This window comes from Balaenoptera musculus, chromosome 12, assembly GCF_009873245.2.
Source record: "Balaenoptera musculus isolate JJ_BM4_2016_0621 chromosome 12, mBalMus1.pri.v3, whole genome shotgun sequence".
Classification (NCBI taxonomy): Eukaryota; Metazoa; Chordata; class Mammalia; order Artiodactyla; family Balaenopteridae; genus Balaenoptera; species Balaenoptera musculus.
Genome location: NC_045796.1, coordinates 80,236,423 through 80,258,378, shown reverse-complemented (window position 1 = coordinate 80,258,378; position 21,956 = coordinate 80,236,423). Strand labels below are relative to the sequence as shown.

At 46.8% G+C, this 21,956-nt stretch overlaps 1 protein-coding gene across 4 annotated transcripts in view; it reads right to left on the bottom strand.

Moving 5' to 3' along the window:
- The window catches only part of COL12A1 (collagen type XII alpha 1 chain), a 119,308-nt gene extending 115,662 nt beyond the window's left edge, over nucleotides 1-3,646 (bottom strand). For all 4 annotated transcript variants that reach the window (XM_036870924.1, XM_036870926.1, XM_036870928.1 and 1 more), the window contains exons 1-2: nucleotides 3,402-3,646; nucleotides 338-445 (exon numbers count right to left, since the gene is read on the bottom strand). In XM_036870924.1, coding sequence (XP_036726819.1) covers nucleotides 338-410 — 73 coding nt within the window. In that variant the 5' untranslated portion in view covers nucleotides 411-445; nucleotides 3,402-3,646. The remainder of the gene's footprint in view (nucleotides 1-337; nucleotides 446-3,401) is intronic.
- Between the last annotated feature and the right edge of the window lie 18,310 nt (nucleotides 3,647-21,956).

Genomic DNA, 21,956 nt, shown 5'->3' with positions numbered 1-21,956 from the left:
GCGCTGGGTGCAGCCGTCGCCCCCTCCCGGACGGCTGGTCCTCCCGGAAGGCGGCCGTGTCGGTGGCAGTGCGGACAGCACACCGCAGAGACCAGAGCGAGGAGGGCACACAGCACTGTACGGAACGGCTGAAGCAGAATACGAAAGAGCGGGACCTGAGAGCTGGGAGGTGGACAGACCTCAGAGAAGGGGGCGTTTCTCCGAAGGAGAGAAACCCCGGGAGAAAACACGAAGCGCGGGGAGAAACAGAGCAAGCAACAGAGACAAGAAAGATCTGCTTCCTTCCTTTCTAGACTTCTGCATGGTCACGGGGGAGAAGGAGGGAAGAGCCTTTTACCTTCTGCCTCAATGGAAGACAGGAGCAGGGCCGCGCCCAGGGCGGCGAGCGCTGGGGGAAGCCTGGTCCGCATGCTCGGCCTCGGGGCTCACAGCCGCATGAAGGGATCTGCGGGAGGAAGCAGTGACGGCATCAGAACCGGGTCCGGGCAGGCCGGGGGCCAGGTTAGAACTGGAGCCTGGACCCGGGCCAGGACCCGACCAGATCTGCCGTAATGACCATAGGGCCCAGACCAGCATATAATGGGCCTATTGTGAAGCAGTGTAAGTCAAGTTCATCTGCAGCAGTTTAATCAGGGCACTAAGAGGGAGTTCAAGTTTAAAGAAGGTCCTGTTTTCCTGGAGGCTGGTCCTGCTTAACATCCGGGGTGAAGGCCTTACCACGCCCCACATAACTCCATCCCCCTGGGTGATGGCTAATTCAGGGGTCATCTTTTCCCTGACTCAACCAAATGCCCCTTCCAGCTGGGGTTTTTATTTGGCCAGCCGTTTTATCCTAGCTGCTGAACTCTTTAGGTAACGGTACTTTAGTGGTCTCAGGGTAATTTGGAAAAGTATAATAAACCTCTTTTACTCTCTTTTTGCTTCATTTTGTTCTGCCTACAAATATGCAGCTCTTGAAGGTCTGACATGGATTATACAGAAATATGTACAGACCAAGAGAAACTTGACCCCCCTGCTAGCTATGTTGTCTTCACAGCTGATAAATCTTTTACTCAGGATGAGGAAAAAAAAAACAACTCTAAAATACATAATAAAAAGGGAAAGGCAATAGAAGAAAGCAAAGCACTCTTTCCTGTTTTCCCAAGACATTTTTAAATAAAATTCTCAGTAATAATTAATCTTCTCATTTAACTGTTCATTTGTTCCAGAAGATTACAGGTTTATATGCTCAGGAGGAGAATACATTCTACACTGATTTTTCCTGATTCTGTAACTAGGTTATTAATTCTTTAAAGACAAATAGTCTTATTCGTCTTTTGTGGTTCCCGGCACACAGTAGGTGCCTAACCCATGTCAGTAGAAGGAAATCTTCCAAAATATTCTAAGGTCCAATTCAGAGACAAAAGCTACTAGCAACGAACTTAAAAGTGGGAGGCTGCCAGAAGCAAAACATAAAAAGAGAATCGATTCTGAGGTACATAAATGATTGTAAGGCAACACACCAGGCCTCGTGAAAAACGAAGTCATGCTTGGGAATCCAAAAATGAGCCAAAGGTCGAGCCCTCTTTGAGAAAAGAAACTGACAACCTCCAACCATGTCTTTCCAAATTATTGGCACAATGTTATCAGGGCAGGGCAGCTTTCCTGGGCCTGAGTGTAAATTGCATTTTAAATGTCTGACGAACAGGCGTGCCAAATTGCCCGGAGCACCTTTTTATGAAGCCAAGATTAAACTTTTGTCGCTGCTCTGGGGATCCAAGAACTCTAGTTGTTTCTTTCTTCCCAATTAACAACTGTTTGACATTTCTAACCCTTTTCTACATCAGTGAAAAGCAAGAGGTGGGACTGGCCCATTGTCCCGTCATCTGGCCTTAACTTTAATAATTTCCAACTCAGTTGGCAGTCATGCTCGAGAAAAGTTAACGGCTGACAGTCGACCCACCGAAAAACCGTGTGCCGCTTTTTTTTTTTTTTTTAACCTCTGCACTAGCTACAAAAACCTGAGTAGTGGAAGGGCTATCGCCTGGGTCTAGAGCGCCACCTATCGGCTACCTGACTCAGCGGCACAAGGAATCATGTCTCGGGGTTATCTGAACATAGAATCAGTTCAGCCAGGCCAGCCAGGCATTCCATCCATATGTTAAAAAAAAAAAAAAAAAAGTTTTCTCTCCTTTTAGCCAAAATATTTATATGAATGTTTAGCAGCACTTCACTGAGCACGCTCAGACATAAAATCTGAAAGCGGCCGCCCCTACGTGGCAGCGAGGATTCCCTCACTTCACCCTCATGAATGAATATGAGTCAATTGCGGGGGTGGGGAAAGGGGTAGGAGCCTTACGGGATTCATCTCCTCCTGCCAACTCGTCCCCTCCCCCCTCCCCGCTGGAAAAGGCCAATTCCTTTAACTCCCTTGTCAAGTTAAAAAAGGAAATTACACCCTCACCCCTACCCCGCGGGGTGCCTCCAGATCTCCTGCGCGTCACCCACGGCGACCTTGACATTCGTTACCCAAGGACCGAGCTTAGCGCTCATTTCCTTTCTTGCCCCGTCCCTCCCCGGCGTTCCAGCACACTTCAGCGTTCCACCACGTAATCCGGGGTGAGTTGGGGGGAAAGGGGTCCCGGAAAGCCCCGAAAGGACCACCGGCGGGTCCCTGCGGGTGCCTGATTTGGTGTATCTCTTCTGCTCCCTGGCTAACAGCCCCCGCTCCGTAAATAACTCTCTGATCCCTACCCTCTTTGGATATGGGATGGAAACTCCCCCCCAGAGGTTCCACGACCCTGAGTAGGGCGTCCACCTATGCACTGAGGGGGGAGGGAGCCGTCTCCAGAAGCTGGATAAAGTCGGCCTAGGCTGAGTCCCCCAGAGCTGAACTGACCCACCATGTGGGAGGCTTTGAAAAGCAGAGGAAGGAGGCAGATCACTCCCCCGGGAGTCTGTCTCCGGATGCCACACGCACCGACGCAGCCTCGACGAGGGGCAGAGCCCTCCGCCGGCCCTGCAAAGAACTCCGCACCGTGCATCGCTGAAACACCTTCCCCGCGCGCGTGCGGCCCCGCGGCCGCCGCGAGGCCCTGAGGGACCCCAGGAGCCGGCGCGCCCTGCGTCAATTTTCAACGAAGCCTCTACAGACGAAATCCCTCCACACTCTGGAACATCGAACGGGGTGCTTTACGCGCGCACAGCCTCCCTGCATCAGCTCTTCAGAAAACCCACAATTCTCTCCCCCTCAATGACTCAAACGAATCACAAAAAGCTCAGAATACCCGGCAGATGTCAGGCACAAGACCAAACGGTCCCCGCTCGGGCTCCTTAGTGGCTTAGAACCGAGCAAGGAAGAGGCTAGAAGCAAGTTTCCCTAGTTATCTTTGGAAGGGGCGAGGTGCCGGGGCCGGACCGACCTGAGGCGGTGGTGACCGAGGTAGCGGCGGCGACAGCGGCTTCCCGGCGTCGTAGAGGCCGGCCCCTCGGTGTGGCCCGCGCACGCCCGGGCAATCGGCGCTGCGCTCCGGGCGCACCTGGCGGCTGCCCGCAGGCGGGCAGCGGCAGGGCCACCGGGGCGGAGGAGGAGGAGAAGGAGGATCCCGGGCGGAGAGGCGGGCGCCGCGGGACAGGCGGAGACGGCCCGGGACCGCAGCTGCCGGCGCGCGGACGCGTCTGGGGCGGCTCGCCTTCGTCGAGTGGGAAGAGGCTCCGCGCCGCGGGCTACTTAATAGAGGGCTGTTCCCAGCTCTCAGTTTACTCGGTTACGAAACGCCTGAGAAGGTGGACGGCTGCCACGGGGTGATGTATGCTCCTCCGGCGGTGAAGGAGGTCTACTTTTGGGAACGTGTGCATACTTCGAGCATTCCTTCTGCGTGAGGTGGCGATCGCCGTAGTAGCAGTGCCCCGCCGGGGAGGAGGGAGGGGGGCAGGGCAGGGGGAGGAGGAAGCGGGGAGGGGGACAGCCGCAGCCGGGTTCACTGCCAAGGGAATCCGCTCACTCCTCCGCTTGGGGCGGGCTGGGGAGCTCGGGTTTCCCTATCCGTGCGATTTTCTTTAATAAATTTATTTTTCTAAATTAAGAACGATGGGAGGAAAGTCAGCGACTCTCGTTTTCAGAAATGCAAGGATGTGACTGACCCCACCCCATCATAGCCCCATCCCCCATCATCACCACCTACACCTTCCTCCCCTTCCGTCCTGGGTGCACTTAAAACCGATTTACAGGGTTTCCATTAACTAACTGTCTGCGCACGCGGCACGCCTTCTGTCTTTTTCAGTCTCCGGCGATTGGAAACCCGGATGGTCGCCTGCGCGGGGCTCAGAGAGGGGTTGGCTTTCCCAGTCCTGTCTTTCTTCCCTGGGGCTTCGGCACGGAACTGGGAAGCTTAACTGGAGCCAAGAGAGAGGGCAAGGAACGCTAGGAAACCTAGGGATCCTCAGAATTGGAAGCCGCTCAGGAGTTACATCCACCGTAGAAATTTCTCACTTGGGCCAGAGCAAAGCTTGGTCGCGAGTCGAGGCTTCGGAAGGAAAGCTCTGCCCTTAAAACGCCCCGGGGTCAAGGCGGCTAAGGGGTGTCAGTTTCCCCCCGCCCCGCACTGCTGGGGGCTGGAGGCCAAACGCGGGGCTGACGTTCTGCCAGCACCTTCTCGAGGTCTTGCCGCCCCTCCTCGCTCTGCCCCACCTCTTGGCCCTGAGAGCGGAGCCTGACACTAAGGGTTGCCAAATCGTACTTGACGCACGGGGGGAAGCGCGGGGACCTTACACTGTGGCATCAGAAAAGCGCTTTGGGAAAGGTTCGGATTACACACGTCTGTGCGCTCAGCACAAGTCCTGCACCTTTTGGCCTCTTGGAGCCCAGGGGTTACTCCCACAAGTTTAAGCTACTGGGGATGGAGGAGGGGGCCGGAGGGGAACGCAGGAGCGGCGTCCCTGGAATTCACCGCCCGCAACAGAGGAGGAGGTCGTGTGGCCAGTGTAAACTTCTTTTCCCTGTTTGATCTGACATCTGCTAACCTGGCCTTCCCTTCACCAGGCGCGATAGCCTACGAACTTGCCTTTAGAATGATGACGAGAACTTGCAGGGCCGACGGTCCCCTGCACTCCGCCCCACGCACAGGCTGCTCCGGAGAAAGCCTGGGAGAAGACCGCAGGGAGAGAATGGAGGAACACGGGAATCGCCACCTCTGCACATTCCCCGAGCACACACGGCCCACTCGAAGTCTAGCTGGGAGCTCGCACAAAGAGCCCACACACGCACGATGCATAGGCCTCTTCCCCTTCAAACTCACCCCCCGGCGCCCCGGGCGTGAATAACACGACGGGCACACCCCAGCGCGCGGTGATCACCGGGGTAGCAGCCCTTCACCTGCACTCTCACTCCACTCTCCTCTCACGGACGCACGTAGGCGGGTGGCAGCCTCGGGGACAGAGCGTGGAGCAAACAAGTCCCGGCGGCCGCCGTCCGGGCACCCAGGGGGGCTGCGCCGCGGCCTGGAACCGCCACGGACTCCCCTGGGAAATACGGACTCCCCAGGGAAATCCACACTCCCGTCTAGAGAAGGAAAACTGCCTGCACGTCAGCCCAAGCTGGCTGCAGTTTGCATTTCGCCCAGGTGGGCGTGTGTGTGTGTGTGTGTGCGCGCGCGCGCGCGCTTTTTCTTTATGTACTTAAAAAAAACAAAAATTGTGATGGCGGTGTTGACTAGGAAGCAACTTAACTGTGGGTGTTGATATTCTTGGTTAAAAAAAGAGTTCTCCCCTGCTGATTTGATTCGGAGCCGCAAATGCATCTGTCAGCCCGGGCGGGAGTCCAGCAGTCGGCCACCCTCCGGGGAGCAGAGGGCAGAGGCGGGCTTCCCCTCCCCGAGGCCGGAGGCCGCAGACTGGGTGGGAGAGGCGTCCGCCCCCAGAGGCCGCGCACTGCGCCGCTCTCCAGCCCCGCGCGGCGGCCGGGGACCCGCGTGGGCGGGGACCCAGCCTCTTCTGCTCAAAGCATTCCCGTCCGCATGCTTAGATTTAATGCATTCGAAAATAGTTGCTGCGAAGAAGTGTAGGTAACGTTAAACCACCGACCCCCAAAGCACTCCCTCACTCGGAAAAAAGATCATACGGAAAACTTGCAGAGTATGACGAGGGGAGAAGGGAGGGGACACCGCCGTCGGGAAGTACACGGACGCACGTCCACAAACACACGCACGTCCACAAACACTCGCACATCCACATCCCAGGGGACACGAGTGCAATTCAAACGTATCCAAAGGTGCGCCGGCGTGGGCGGGGTTCCTCCCAGCGTGCGGTCTGCACTGTTTGACCTCAGGGGGCCCTTCCGCTGGGCTCCCAGTTTGGTACGCGGACAAACGAGTAAAAAGGCACTAATATGTATAAAATAGATAACTAATAAGAACCTGCTGTATAAAAAATACATAGAAAAAGATTTTTTTTTTAAAGTGTAAACCGTCTTCCAATCTGTGCCCTTCAGTAGTGCGTCCGACTCTTCATACCCCTTGGAACCCGTTAGTATTTGCAACAAATTGATGATATTTATCGACTGAGGCAGAGCTGGTTGGATTTATTCAGTTTGGGGGTTTTTTTCTGTGGCTTTTACTCCTCAGGCTACATCCCGGGATCTCCCTCACCTCCCTCTCCCGGTCCACTGCTCCCACCTCTTCTCCCTCCGACTCCTGGGTTCCCGGCGGGTCCGGAGCTTCAGGATTTCTTGTCCGACAGCGCGATCTAGCGGTCAGCGCGGTCCCTGGCGTCGGAGGTCAAAGTCACAGAAACTTAGAGGCTGAAGTTGACGGGTTGAGGTTGAGTTTTTGGAAAATGTGTCATCCATGTATCTGACTCCCAGGATTGACTGAGAAACGACAGGATGGAGGAACGAGTGTGAAGGTGACATAAACTTTCTGTGTGCCCATCAATTAGCCGCCCATAGATATGCTTGCCCCAAGGCTGCTGCGAGGTTCTGGTTAGGGGTAGACAAAGGAAGAGGTGCTAATTTCAGGAAGAAGTGCAGCTTACAGCACCGCCCTTAACTTCTCAAAGGGCAAAAGCGGCCTCGTCGTTGATTTGCTTGGCGTTAGGACAGCCAGCGTTCCTGGCGACAGGATAGTATTGTTTCCATCGCAAGTTCTTGCTGATTCCCTTTGTGGGAAAGAGAAACCTGGGCTCAGCGAGCACGGATGGTCCAGCTCTTAGGGCTGTGCGCGGGCCGCCCCCAGAGTGAGCTTTAAGGGTCTTGGTGAAGAAAGCCCTCACAATCCCTTTGAGATAAGGGTGTGAAGGAGGAGGCAGAGAGGCAGTGACAGCAGGAGTGAGGGACAAGGTATCTGGTATCCTGTTCTTCAGGTCCCCGTTCTCTAGGCAAGTTAAATCACACTTCCCAGAACCTTCCATGTGTCTGTACAGAGCCAAGCTCAGAGCGGTGGATATAAAGATAACTACACAGGAGCCTCGCCCTCAGAACTCTATCTCACAACACCTGGGGCACCTGAAGCAACTTCACGTTGGGCCCACTCAAATCTCCCAAGAGATTCTGCCTCCAAAATGGTTTACCGTGAAAAGTGAGAAGCAGCAGACCACTACCCACTCTGCACCAGCAAAGCTGAGGAATCGGAGACCAGAGGAATCCCTGCACGAGGGGAGAGGGAAGCCGTGCCCTCCTGCCTTCCTGAAAGCTTCTGCTTCCTCACAAAGGTCTATTTCAGGGAAGCCCACAGGCTTGGTGTCACTTCACCCAGACCTCTCAACTGCACTGACACACCCTCCCCTATCAGAGTGTGAGCAACTCTGGAGCAGAAAACGGTAACGCACCGTGTTCATCCTACTACACAAGGTGACTCAGCCTCGCGTGACCTCAAAAAGTTGCGGTTGCATGGGAAGCTAGGAAGCTGCAAACACAGTGCATCCGAATGCAATATCTGCTTAGGATGAACCCTTCAGATTTAATGAAAGTCAAGGGCTGCTGGGAGGGGATTATTCAGTTAGCTCTGAACTCCTTAAGCAAAGTGAAAAAGATGGAAGAAAATAAATTCACTTAAGAGTTCAGAAAGCAACCCTCTGCCACTTCCTCTTTCATCTCTGTAAGATTCAACACCGTTCAAGTCATCCTTACACCGCAGGGCACTGGGAATCTATTTAGTTTGTAACTATCAAAGTAGCAGAAGGTCCAGAATTTCTAGCCAGGCCACTGCGCTGTGTGTCAGCAGTGGGTTTGTGTACACTGACACTGGGGATTGTGTGCTTGACATACACTTTCAGGTTGGTGGAAAATGTGAAAAATCATAGGAACCCATTCTTCAAGATTTGGTCTTGGCCTTCAAACTCACGGCATAGTAGACTGAAACGCAGTGATGATGAAACCATAGTCAAAAGAGAGGTTTCATTGGTCTCAGTTGGAGCTCCTGTGTAGGATGAAGTGTAACCAGACCAAGGCTCCACTTGATAATGCATTTTATACACTTACTAATCCATTCAGCTACGTTTATGGTGCACAGACACCCCGGTAGTCAAAGCAGACAAGAGCTCAGATTTGGGGTGCTCCTGAATGTGGAATGCGCCCTCTGGTGGAGAGGAGGAGAAGGGTGGCCATTGTCTGATCAGACTCGGGGTTTAATCATTTTACCTTGAGCTTTCATTCAGCAATTGCTGTTATTCTAGTCATGATGTTCACTAGGAAAGGTGGGAGAGTTTTTTCCTAAGGACAAATCAAAATAAGTCCTGTCCATAAAAACTTCAATGTAGTAACAGAGACTAGAAATAAGCATAAGCAAGAGTCAAATGTTTCAAGAGAGGTCTGGAGACTGTGTAGTTGGAAGCTGAAAAACCAATATGAAAAATAATTTGGGTTGAAAAACATGGTACAGAGGAACAAGGTAAATGACATCGCAGGAAGCAATCAGCTCAATCCACGATTCAGAACATTCCACAAGAAAAAAGATTTTTTTGCACAAACCAATCTCTCTGTAAACCAGTCTTTGCACAAACCAATGACAAAAGAGGAGGGAAAGAGTAGATTGTTATGAGAAAGTATTTAGGAGCTACTACAGCCAAATAATAACAGTAACAATGATAATAATAGTCACCAAGAAATGTGAAGGGTCTGGAATTTTATCCTACTTGCAGGCTAACAAGCTACCCTGCTGCAGTTTCATGGCTGCTGGCAGACAACCCAAGGAACCAGAGACAAAGGACTATATTACTCACAGCAGCAGCAGCAGCCAGAGTATCGTGCTTTGCACAGTTCCCTAAGCCCCAATTCCCACAGGGTGATGCAGAGGGGACCAGCGACCTTGCATTCACAGTGGCTGCATCACAGGACCCAAATCTGAGCGTGGGGAACCCAAGTCTTTCACAAGGGCAGTAAGCTTGCCTGACTTTTGCCTTGAAAAGAGACATTATATTTGTTATATTGGACAGTAAACAAACTTGCCCTTTGCTCTTCCAAGGCTGCTAGTGTACAAACACCCTAGAGGAGCTCATCTGGAACAAAAGCAGCCTGTGTCTCTGCTCAAAAGACACACAGACACAGGAGAGACCCACAGAGAAACGTCTCAGCAGTAAGAACGGTTGGGAGTTCTCGGAAGGGAGAAAGCCCTGTGTCGAGATGGCCCCTGAAGCATTTCTGGAGGAGGGAGACTTGAAAGGACTAGAACTAAGCATTCCAAACACCAGATTCAGAATGAGAAGCTGAAAAATTAGCAAAGGACAGGAAATATCTTGGGCAATAAACAAAGCCGAGTTGTTTCAGCAGAAAGTTTGTGAACACAACTGGAATAGCAGTGAAGCGTGGAAGTAGCTGTGATTCTGGAATTTAATCCTTTAAATATAATCATTTACAGAGTGTATCCAGACCCTGCACAAAACATTTTCTACTTATTAGTTCACGGAATCTGATTTTTCTCTCTGTGCTATAGGGGAGAAATTGAGGCTCAGAGGAGTCTAGTGATTTGCTAGTCAATTTTGGAACCAGGATCTGAATTCAGCTCTCTAAGCCTATGGTCTTTCTATTATATTAGAATAAGTGCTTGCTAAAAGAATGATTGAAAAAATCTCGTTGTAGAAAAGCCTAATCTGGCAACGGAGCTCATAGTAACTTGCTGGGAAGACAGTCTCAAGCCAGGAGACTGGGGGACAGGGCATGCCGAAGTCCAGGCAGAAGATGCAGAGGGTCCGTATCAAGGTGGTCACAGCGGTGGCTGGCAAAGAGGAAGATGACTGGCTGTGGGAAGTAAGGATGGGAAGATATCTTAAGATGACCAAGCAAAGTCAGATGACTGCAAGAATGATGATACCATGGAGAAAATTAGGGAAGCGAGGCAGGCAAGCTAGCTTTAGGAGGACAGGACACACAGCTTTATTTTTTTAATTTTTTTATTTTTTTATTGATTGATTGACTGCTATGTTGGGTCTTTGTTTCTGTGCTAGGGCTTTCTCTAGTTGCGGCAAGCGGGGGCCACTCTTCATGGCGGTGCGCGGGCCTCTCACTATCGCGGCCTCTCTTGTTGCGGAGCACAGGCTCCAGACACGCAGGCTCAGTAGTTGTGGCTCACGGGCCCAGTTGCTCCGCGGCATGTGGGATCTTCCCAGACCAGGGCTCGAACCCGTGTCCCCTGCATTGGCAGGCAGATTCTCAACCACTGCGCCACCAGGGAAGCCCGACACACAGCTTTAGATGTGCCGTCTATATGATCAAAATCCTTGTGGGTTTTTTCCTAATAAAGTTTATTGGTAGCTTTCTATTGTATTAATAACTATTATATAATTTCTATTATATTAATAAATTATTATAATTTTTAATATATTAAAAATAGTATCTCAGATTCTTTTTTTTAATATTTATTGGAGTATAATTGCTTTACAATGTTGTGTTAGGTTCTACTGTACAGCAAAGTGAATCAGCTATACGTATACTTATATCCCCTTTTTTGGATTTCCTTCCCATTTAGGTCACCACAGAGCATTGAGTAGAGTTCCCTGTGCTATACAGTAGGTTCTCATTAGTTATCTATTTTATAAATAGTATCAATAGTGTATATATGTCAATCCCAATCTCCCAATTCATCCCACCCCCCCCTTCCCCTTTGGTATCCATACGTTTGTTCTCTACATCTGTGTCTCTATTTCTGCTTTGTAAATAAGGTTGTCTATACCAATTTTTTCAGATTCCACATATATGCGTTAATATACGATATTTGTTTTTCTCTTCCTGACTTACTTCACTCTGTATGACAGTCTCCAGGTCCATCTACATCTCTACAAATGACCTCAGATTCAAACATGGATTTATTTTTTTAAGACAGAGGTGTATTCGTGTCTCTTTTTTTCAGGATTTTGCAAACCGTGAAAAACTACTAGAGTCACATTTGCACTCTCTGAGACAGGCAGTTATTCAAAGGGAAAACGATGGCGTTGTTTGGCCTTGGCGTCCTGCAAGCTTATTCATGGGTGGCTAAATACATAACACTGCATGTAATACAAAAGCATCTGGAAAATGCTTAAACAATTTCTCCATCCTCCCCCTGTCTATCTGCTGCCCGAGTGTTGGACTCGTCTAGATGAAGTACATAAAGTTCTCATTCATTGCTTAAGTTGAGAAAATAATCACCTCAAACTCTCGCATATGGCCTAGTTTTTCCTTTTTAAAAAAAAGGATGGTTTTGTTTATTGAATGGCTTCTTTTCTTGCAATTTTGGGGTTTTTTTTCTGGTAGCAACAGCTTTGGAACAAAACCACAAACTGCTTCCAAAATAAAAGATTATGATCTCTGGTGTTAGGAACACTGAAGGCTGTGTTCGTAACAGGGACGTAATTAGAAAACCAAGGATTGCGGATCACGTTTATCTTTTTATTACCACGTTTTCGAAACGAAGTCCTAGGCCCTTACTATTTTGATTATGATCTATGAAAATGAAGTTGCAACGTCTGGTATTGCATTTTCCAGCAGTGCCTGATACTGTTTCCAATTTTTACACTGGAGCTGAGGTGAGGGTCTCAGCAAGTCAATAATGGGCTTTCACAGTGTGGTCACGGTGTAGACCTGGCTCAGCCATATTCCTCCCACTGCTGTCCTACTGCGAGGTCACCATGTGGCTTGAGGTGGCCCTGGAGGGTCTAAGCTAATAGGTCCCAAGCCTGCCTGCACAAAAAGTCACTTGGCGAGACTGACCAATTTCTGTCGATTTCTGTACTGATGCCTGAGCAACACCCTTGCACCAGTTAAACCTGATCCAGGCTGGCGCGGGCATCTGTATGCTTTTGAAGCTGCCTGGATAATTCTGACGGCCAGTGAGGGTTGACACGTGCCCGTCTAAGCCAAGCCCCCTTTGTGTTAAGGAAATGCTAGGAACCCAGCTGCCAGTGGAAGATGGAGAGTCCTCACCTAGAACCGGCAGGTAAGGAGGACCAACCACCCGTAGGGCTGGTCCCCAAATCCGTGGTCCAAGGGGGTGTTTAAATTTGGGTTCAGTGTTGGCAGCAGCAGTTAGGAAAAGTATTATGAGAAAACCAGCAAACTGAGGGAAAGTGTATTGGCCAGAGCTGGCAAGTGGGCCAGCGAATCAGACCCAGCCCCGCCAGCTTCCCAAGTCTCCACAATGCCCACCTCCACGTCACACCTGCAGGGACCCTGGCTCATTGTTGTCAGTGGCTCAGAAGTCTAAATCAGACAAAAACAAGGTCCAGTGTCATTTGCCGAAGGACACCTGAGATTCAAGATGCTATTTGTCTCTTGTTCTTACTGATGCTGATGTTAAAGTAGATGTCCCAAGGTGAGAAATTTCTGTTTTGTTTCTTCTGATGAAAATACTGGTAATGTTTTTTACTGTATCTGTACTCAACAATCTAAACTATGGCACAAAATAAACCTATCTATGAAACAGAAACAGAATCAGGGACATAGAGAATAGACTTGTGGTTGCCAAGAGGGAGGGGTGTGGGAGAGGGAGGGATTGGGAGGTTAGGGTTAGCAGAAGCAAACCGGTATATCTAGAATGGATAAACAACGCAGTCCTACTGTACAGCACAGGGAACTATATTCAATGTCCTGTGATAAACCATAATGGAAGAGAATATGAAAAGGAATGTATATAGATGTATAATTGAGTCACTCTGCTGTACAGCAGAAATTAATACAACATTGTAAATCAACTGTACTTCAGTTTAAAAAAAGTAAATATTTGTACTCAACAGATTAGTTGAATAATTTTAGATAAAGACATGAAACTGTATGGTGGGTGGGCCTCAGCTAATGATGATGGGATTATCACAGAGTGATGGGAGCAAAGGGATCTTAGAAATCATGCAATCCGCTCCCTCATTTCACATTTGCAAAACCTGGGAACCAGAGCAGCTGAGTAGCCGGCTCAAGGTCATGTTTGTATCAGCTTCTCAGTGGTGCCAGGACTAGAATCCAGGTGCCAAATGCCTGGTTGGTCTTCTTTCCACTCTTCTGGGTACCCTATTCCTGGGCATGTCATTGATTTTGCAAAATATGTTGGGACTCATCGCCTCACTGTCTCAAGGATGGGCTGGACTAGAGCAGTGGAAGTCTCCCTGCCACCTATCACGACATATCTGCATCTGCAATCCTTTAAAGTTAAAGCACAACAAAACTTGCCACAAATAGGCAGTGACATATGCAACGAACGAGATGCGCCTGGCCCACTCAACGCTTAGCAGTACAGCGGACAGAGCTGCTAAGAAGGAGACCAGACGCCTGGGGCCATGAGTTCTGCTCCCAGAGCAAGAAGGGGCGGTAGCTCCCTCCTTGATGCAGACACTAAAGCAGCACCCTAGCAGCCTGCGTGTGTTCTGAGGGCAGGTGAAGATACAGACCAGCGCAGTGACTTGTGTCCTGTGACAGACAATGTCTGCTTTCTTCCCGAGAAAGATTCTCCTCTGGGAACCCGTGAGAACTTTGCTGCACCCACTTTTTAAAAAAAAGTTTTTAATGATGTATGGTTGATTTACAATATCATGTTAGTTTCAGGTGTACAGCACAGCGATTCTTTTTATATATATGTGTATATATATATTATTCTTCAGACTCTCTTCCCTTATAGATTATTACAAAATATTGAGTATAGCTCCCCATGCTCTACAGTAGGTCCTTGTTGCTTATCTATTTTATGTATAGTAGTCTGTATTTTATGTATAATCGTCTGTATATGTTAATCCCAACCTCCTCATCTATCCCTCCCTCCACACCCCTTTCCCCTTTGGTAACCATAAGTTTGTTTTCTATGTCTGTGAGTCTCTTTACAACTGGCATTCTATTGCATCACAAGGGTTCTGCTGCTGGCAGCAGAAAACAGAAAAAGCAGGGACTAAAACACTCACGAAAGCAACAGGGAGGCAGTCCACAGCTGATACAGTGGATTTGCTCCATGAACTCTTCAGATACCCGGGCTCCTTCCAACTTACGACTCCACGGATGAGTTCTCTGTTTCAAGGTATATACATACAAGACATGACGTACAATTTTAGCAATAAGGAAAAAGCAAAGGGCAAAATAAGGTGTGGGGTGGTCACATGGTGATCTGTGTGGTCTTCTGAGGAAGCTTCCCACAAGCTGCTCTTTGACGACTGTGATTATATCTCATTGGCCAGAACTTAGTCACGTGGTCATATCTAGCTGCAAAGGAGCTTGACAATGTAGTCTATTCTGGCCGTCCAGGTGCCCATCTAAAACTCTAAGGTTCTATTATTATAGAAGAAGGAGAGAAGAGAACGGGGGGTGACCACTGATAGATAGCAATCCAGTGGTAAATGTTCACTTTCTGTGGACATTCGATGTCCATAGAAAGTGGGCACTTGGTAGCTAATAAGTAAGCTAGGCCAAGCCCTAGCCAAGGCGTCATAAAGTCCTGGTTACTGATATCAGATTTAACAAGACCATATTCAAACTGTGGACTCATGCTACTCAGTCTGGAGAACTAGCTGCAAAGTACAGAGGAATCCCCTTTGCACTATTGTCTTCAGAAATTCCTTAACTCCTGCTAAGTCCTGGCCCGCACACTTAGCATAATTTGGAGATTGGCTTTACTTGAAAGCAAAACCATCCTGTGAGCTAGACAGTCTGTGGAAACAGCAGGTCCCCAGAGAACAATGAGGCCATGGAATCATCATTGGTGACATCACTGCACAGACATGTGTTTTCCCCAGCGAATCATTTACTCCATTAAAACTTCATTTCATCTTTCCTCTCATAGAGGGCATTGAAAGGATTACATGACATCGTTTTTACAAACATTATTCTGGAACACAAAAAAAGGCAAAACAAAATGCAGTTATAAATAGAAAGGGAATATAGGAAATTTTCCAGGAAAATGTAGGCATTTTATAAATGACTATGACTTAGCTTCTCCTGTAAAAAGGTGCTGTGTTTGTCTTAGAGACAAGAGAAAAGACACAGAAGGACGCCTGTATCCCTCAGAAATTAAGAAGGCTCCTTCTAGCATCTCAGATCAGTCTGCATCCCACTGCAGGTTGATTGAAATGTAATTTGAGTGTTCTCTGACGGATCACAGAACCTGAAACTGAAGGGCATGGCCCAGTCGTATCTCAGACCTCATGGTTTTGTTTTCTGGGTCTGAGATGGGCTGGAGTGGAAAGAAATTTATGAAAGTGCCACCAACTGCCTACTATAAAGTGTGTAGGATGTTTCAAAGGGGCAGGAAAAGAGATTAATCTGCTGCGAGGAGACACCATTGATATGGTAGGTAGGGGGTAAAAGTCAAAAGAAGGTTCAACAGAAGAGAATTAACGGAGGGAAAGCTGTTTAAAAATCTGACCAAATAAAAGACACTCATGAAGCAGAAAGTGCACTTAGGGTTAGGCTTCCCGTGCATCTCCATGCAATGTCCACAACAACAGTCATTCAGTGCAGATGGAGCTAATGTTATTTCCTCAGCACCCCAGATGAAAACAAAGAAATGTGATGTTTAAATAGGAGGCTACAGGCTGCATGATTTGCTTAAAGCCACATGACTAGGAAGTGGCACCGCTCGTTCTCAGACCCAGTTCTACTGCCCGTTCCTGCCCCAGCCTCCTTCCTGCCTGGTTGTTGGTCTGGTTGTTGGTGGTCTGTCCTGTCTCTCCCTCATGGTGGCATCCCACTTCCCGTCTTTGCCTCGTCCGTGGACTCAGACTCTCCATTCTCGGAATGGCTCTCACCACCCAACTCTTAGCTAGGCCTTTGGAAAATGATCCTGATAAACCCTGATGGAGTGATCCTGTCAGATCAGCTTCCTGGGGACTCTGAATTCGAACGAATTTGGCAGGAAACATGACACTGCAAAGAAGGAATTTCAAGTATTGCTCACTAAAACAGTGGAGGAATTATTTGGGGAGGAATCGGTCTGATTCAATATCTTTCTACTCTGGCAACCAAAAAAGCTAGACCTCAGCACATCTATCCATCTACTTTGACACATTTTTTTTTTCCAATAACTTAGTAATATCTTACAACTATAAAACCGAAAATCTAGTACAAGTATGGTTATGATATTTATTTTCAAAGCCCTAGTGAACTGAAAACTGCATACACTGCCAGTAGAAATGTAAATTGGTACAATTGCCTTGGGGAAAGTTAGCATTTTATTATTATAAACACACACTTACTGTATGACCCAGAAATCCCTATCCTATGTATTTAGCCAAGAGAAATGAAAATATATGTCCATATAAAGACCTATGTGTGAATGTTTATAGCAGCCTTACCCATAACAGTAAAAAACTGAAAACAACTACAATATCATCTAGTGGATAAACACATTTAGACCATGCATACAAGGGATATTACTTAGATACAAAAACGAATAAACTACTGAAATTGGTAACATGGGTGGATCTCAAACTCATTAGATTAGACCCAGTGAAAAAAAGTCAGACACAAAGGGATACAAACTACATATGATTTCATTTATATGACAGTATAGCTAGCAAACTATAGAGACAGAAATCAGAACAGTGATTTCCAGGGGCTGGGGGTAGGGGTGGGGGATTGACTGCAAAGGAGCAAATGGATCTTTTGGGGGGTGAAGGAAATGCTCTATATCATAATGGTGGTGTGGTGTTTGAGATTTTTTGAATCTCAGATCTGAGAAAAATATGTTTAAAAAAAGAATTTATTGCATATTTGCCATAAGTCATGCACTTTGCTGGGATCTAGGAATACAGAGATGAAAGACCTGGTCCATGACTTTAAGGAATTTATAATCTAATGGAGAAAAGAGGGGAGTGAACCATGACATTGAGTAACAAGTGCATTGGTGGAGACATGCAGAGCATGTCAGTGAGACATACTAAAATGTGACCTGTTCTTTCCAAGGAAGTGGTAGATGATCTTGAGAACCCAGAAAACGAAGTTCATAAATAAACAGGACTGTTACATAGTAAGAACAAGAATCCTTGGCTTTAGCATCATGATCTGTCAATTCCTCAGTGACTCAAGGATCAACACAGGCTTTACTGATCGTTCCATTTCTAATATCTACTATTTTACTACTTCGTGTCCTGTTTACTTCAATTCGTTGATTTAATAGCTTGACTTCAACTTTCTTCTTCCTATTGTTTTCACCTTTAAAAAAAAGTTAAGCGCACAGAAAATCTGGTTGACTGTCATACTGCATCACTGTGGGACATCCAGGAATCATTTAGCATGGTGTGTTACTTCATGGTACGAAAGTCCCTTCCCAAAGAGGCAACAAAAACAGTACAATCTGATGATCTAAGTAAAGCATATACATAGTCTCATAAAGCAGGTTACTGCATGTTACCCCACAATACTTCCATATCTATTCCATTGGCCAGAACTTAGTCACATGGCCATGCCTAGCGGGAAGGGATGATGGGAAATGTAGTCTTTATTCCAAGAAGTCGTAAGCCAGCTGCTAGTAATGGAAAGGATGGGTAGTGTAGGATAACCAGTAGTCCCTGAATCAAAGATGAGATTCCCTTTATCCCTCAGAATACTGGGGTCTTCAAGATGATGCATTTTCTAGTTAAAACATGAACTCTACAATTTAATTGTCAAAATTTTCTTCTGATTGGGAGCTATTTGTTTTTTCACCTAGTATTACCCTGAAGCTTCACAGATTACTTTATGAAGCTCTAAGGACAGTGCCTGGCACAGAGTAGGTGCTAGACAAATATTAGCTGTTACAGCCATGGTCTCTCGGTCAGGAGGTCATAGAATCTTATAGCCGCAAAAGAGAGAATTTAGTCTAATCCTCTCCCCTCCCTCACCCCTCACGCAGATGTTCGCATACAGTCCTGGTAACCTAGTTTTAAAAAAAGAGGCGGATTTGGTAGAACAGTGCTCCACGAAAGCAAACAGCACTTAATAATGTATTTATAAAATGAGAAAAATGTCTTTTGCAGAGTTGTGTTTTCCTTTAAAAATATTTTATTTTCCATTAAATTCCACCTCATAGGCCTTCCTTAAAGCTTCCATGGCAAGTTGGTTGTCAGATACACCTGGTTAGTTCTGCCTCTTTCAACTGCAACTTTGTGTGTGAATTCTTACTGCACTGGCAAAGGTTAAAATTTGTATTCCTGTACAAGATAGTGCCAAAACTCTCCAAATAAAAAGTTCTTCTTGGGACTTCCCTGGTGGTCCGGTGGGTAAGACTCTGTGCTCCCAATGCAGGGGGCCCGGCTTCGATCCCTGGTCGGGGAACTAGATGCTGTAGATTCTGCATGCTGCAACTAAGACCTGCGCGGCCTAAATAAATAAATAATAAATAAATACATATTTTTTAAAAAACAGTTTGTTCCCTTTTTTAAAAAAAAAGTTCTTCTTATATATATTTTCTAATTATTAATTTATTATAATCAGGCACATTTGCTAATTAATTGGCTACATTCTTGGTAACAAAACAAAACTGAGGGACTTCCCTGTTGGTCCAGTGATTGAGACTCTGCACTCCCAACACAGCAAGGGGGCCACAAAAAAAAAAAAAAAAATTACAGTTGCCTTTTCCAGTTATCTGGTAGCCATTGAAGGCCTTTCCCAAATTTGCATGTCAATATATCAAAGAGAATTGGTTTTCTTTTTATAAATTCAGGCTTTCATTTCCAAGAATGTCACTGAAAACTGGGCAAGAAAATGCAAAATATTTTCAGCTTTCTGTATATCTTTTCCTGGGAACCAAGCTCAAAAATGACATTTTGTTGTATACACTCATGTTCTATTTTGGCAGATATTTCCTGATGGCTAATTTTACAAGGTAGACCTGAGAAAACCCAGATAAGATTGTTGATCTATTATTTTTATTTTATTAGAAAGCATCCTGGGTAATTTCCATAGCATCAGAATGACCTGGCAGAGGGGGAGAGAGGAATAACTACATATTTCCATTAATTGCAATGTAATAACAAAAACTAGCAAGGACATTTCCATTACTTTTCTTTTTTTAGGAAATTAAATAGAAAACAGCATTGCAATTTACTTATGGACTGTTTTGAGAACTGAATGTATAATTAGGCCAAAGACTAATCAAATGAATTATTATACGAAGGAAACAAATTTGCCTCCAAACAACCTTAAAAAGGAGTCAATCCAACAGATCTTGGATCATATTCTTTAGGAAACTAATTTATCTTCTGGGAACACAGAGCAAAAATAAAATCTTTCGAGTGTTTCCTTATTCACTAGTAAATGTAAAGCGTTAGCAATATTTCTAACATCTTTGTCTCACAGCTATGCACAGTCTACAATCAGTGATTCAGGGACTTCCCTGGTGGCGCAGTGGTTAAGAATCCGCCTGCCAATGCAGGCGACACGTGTTCGAGCCCTGGTCCAGGAAAATCCCACATGCCACAGAGCAACTAACCCCGTGCACCACAACTACTGAGCCCACGTGCCTAGAGCCCCAGGGGCACAACTACTGAAGTCCACGTGTCTAGAGCCCGTGCTCCTCAACAAAGAGAAGCCACTGCAATGAGAAGCCTGCGCACTGCAACGAAGAGTAGCCCCTGCTCGCCGCAACTAGAGAAAGCCCGCGTGCAGCAACAAAGACCAAACGCAGCCAAAAAAAAAAAAAATCAGTGACTCAGACTTTATTCTGTCTCTTCTCCTTCACAAAGACCTCATTATCCAAGAAGTGGCTCCAAAATCTTCCATGAAAAATCCCTCTCTCAGCACACTCTCCGCTTTTCCAAGTCTCTTATTCTTTCCCAAGTTAGACTGAGACCTGTGGGCAAACCTGGCAGCCTAATAATGCAATGCCACCTTCAAACCATACTCTATAAACATCTATTTGACATAGAGTGCAGGTGGGACGAAACTGATTACCTATTGATAAAGTATGCCCTTCAAAACAAGTGGCACTGGATATACTATGATATATATGGTATATGGTGTTTTAACTCATTTGGAAATGTCTCAAGTTGCAATGTTTTCACCCCTCCTTTTATAAGCGATGAAAAGAAGGGATAAAGAAACTATAACCCAATTACCATATGTCAAATGTCATGTATCAGTCGTATTAGTTTGCTGGGGCTTTCATAACAAAATACCACAGCCTAGGCGAATGAAATAACAGAAATTTATTTCCTCACAGTTCTAGAGGCTGGAAGCCCGAGATCAAAGCGTAGACAAGTCTGATTTCTCCTGAGGCCTCTCTCCCTGGCTTGCACACAGCTGCCTCCTCACTGTGTGTCCACATGGTCATTCTCTGTGTGTGTCTGTGTCCCGATCTCTTCTTATAAGGACACCGGTCATATTGGATTAGGGCTCACCCTAACTACCCCACTTTAACTTAATAAGCTCTTGAAGGCTCTATTCCCAAAATACAGTCACATTCTGAGGAGCCAGGGGTTAGGGCTTCAACATATGAATTGAGGGCGACACAATTCAGCATGCAACAGCTGGCTATCCTCAAATGCTAAAATCAGACAGGGAAGGACTTAATTTCAACCCCTGACAGCTTTTGACTACAAAATCCTAAAAGTAACAATCTGACATAGCATTTCATACTTCACTTTTGGATTTCAAATTATTTTCCGCACAAGAAAATTTGCAGAAACTGAAGGAACAAAAATAGATTTATTACTAATTTGCCTCAACTTGCTAAAACAGAGTCAGTATCCTAAGACGGAAAAAACAGCAAAATAGGCCCTGCTTTTATTAAGTGCTAGTTCTCCCTTCAGCTTTCTTTTGTGACTTTTGGAACAAGGCGACCTCTTGGGAGATACACTAAAGGATTTTAAATTTAGAAAGCAATTTTTAAATCACTCATTCCTTAGAAGCCACAAATGTCAACTGCATCAATTATGGTTTTGGCTACAAATAATAGGAAACCTTGCTAAAAGAGGTTTAAGCATTTAAGGACACTGATTATCTAACAAGAAGCCCAGCAGCCCGCAGTTCCAGGTTGGTGAATTCAGCAGCCAAGTGAAGAAGGAACCAGTGGTTTCTTTCCTGTCCCCTCCGCCAGGGCAGGAGTTGGTTCCTGTCACCTCGGGGTTGCCAGGTGGGCGCCAGGCATCATCTCGTCACACCGGGAGGCTGGAGGGAAGCCCTTATCCTCCTGCACCTTTGTATCAAGGAGCAAAGATCTGCCCAGAAGTCAGCCTCTTCCACCTCATGGTGCTGAAGGGAGCAGAATCTGCCACCCCAAAGCATGACAGTAGGAGTTGAGGACATGCACCCCAACATATGCTGCTCTGATATATTGATTGTTTTGAACTGTAGGCACTTGAAAAACCGCAAATGCAGGAAGAGGCTTTCTCTGAACTCCCCTCGTGTGTCTAAAGATAGATTCTCCAGAAGGAACTCAAATGCCATAAATCCCCTCACGGGAGTTTCCTCAACCTGGGAAGACTGACGCTTATCACAGGAAAGGGGACTGAAAGTCATACCACATCCAGACAAACTCTTGTCGCCAACTATCACACCACTACCTGTTCTTCTAAGGGCCCACTCATCTCCCCTAAGAATCATTTGCCCTCTTCTAAGAGGCCTG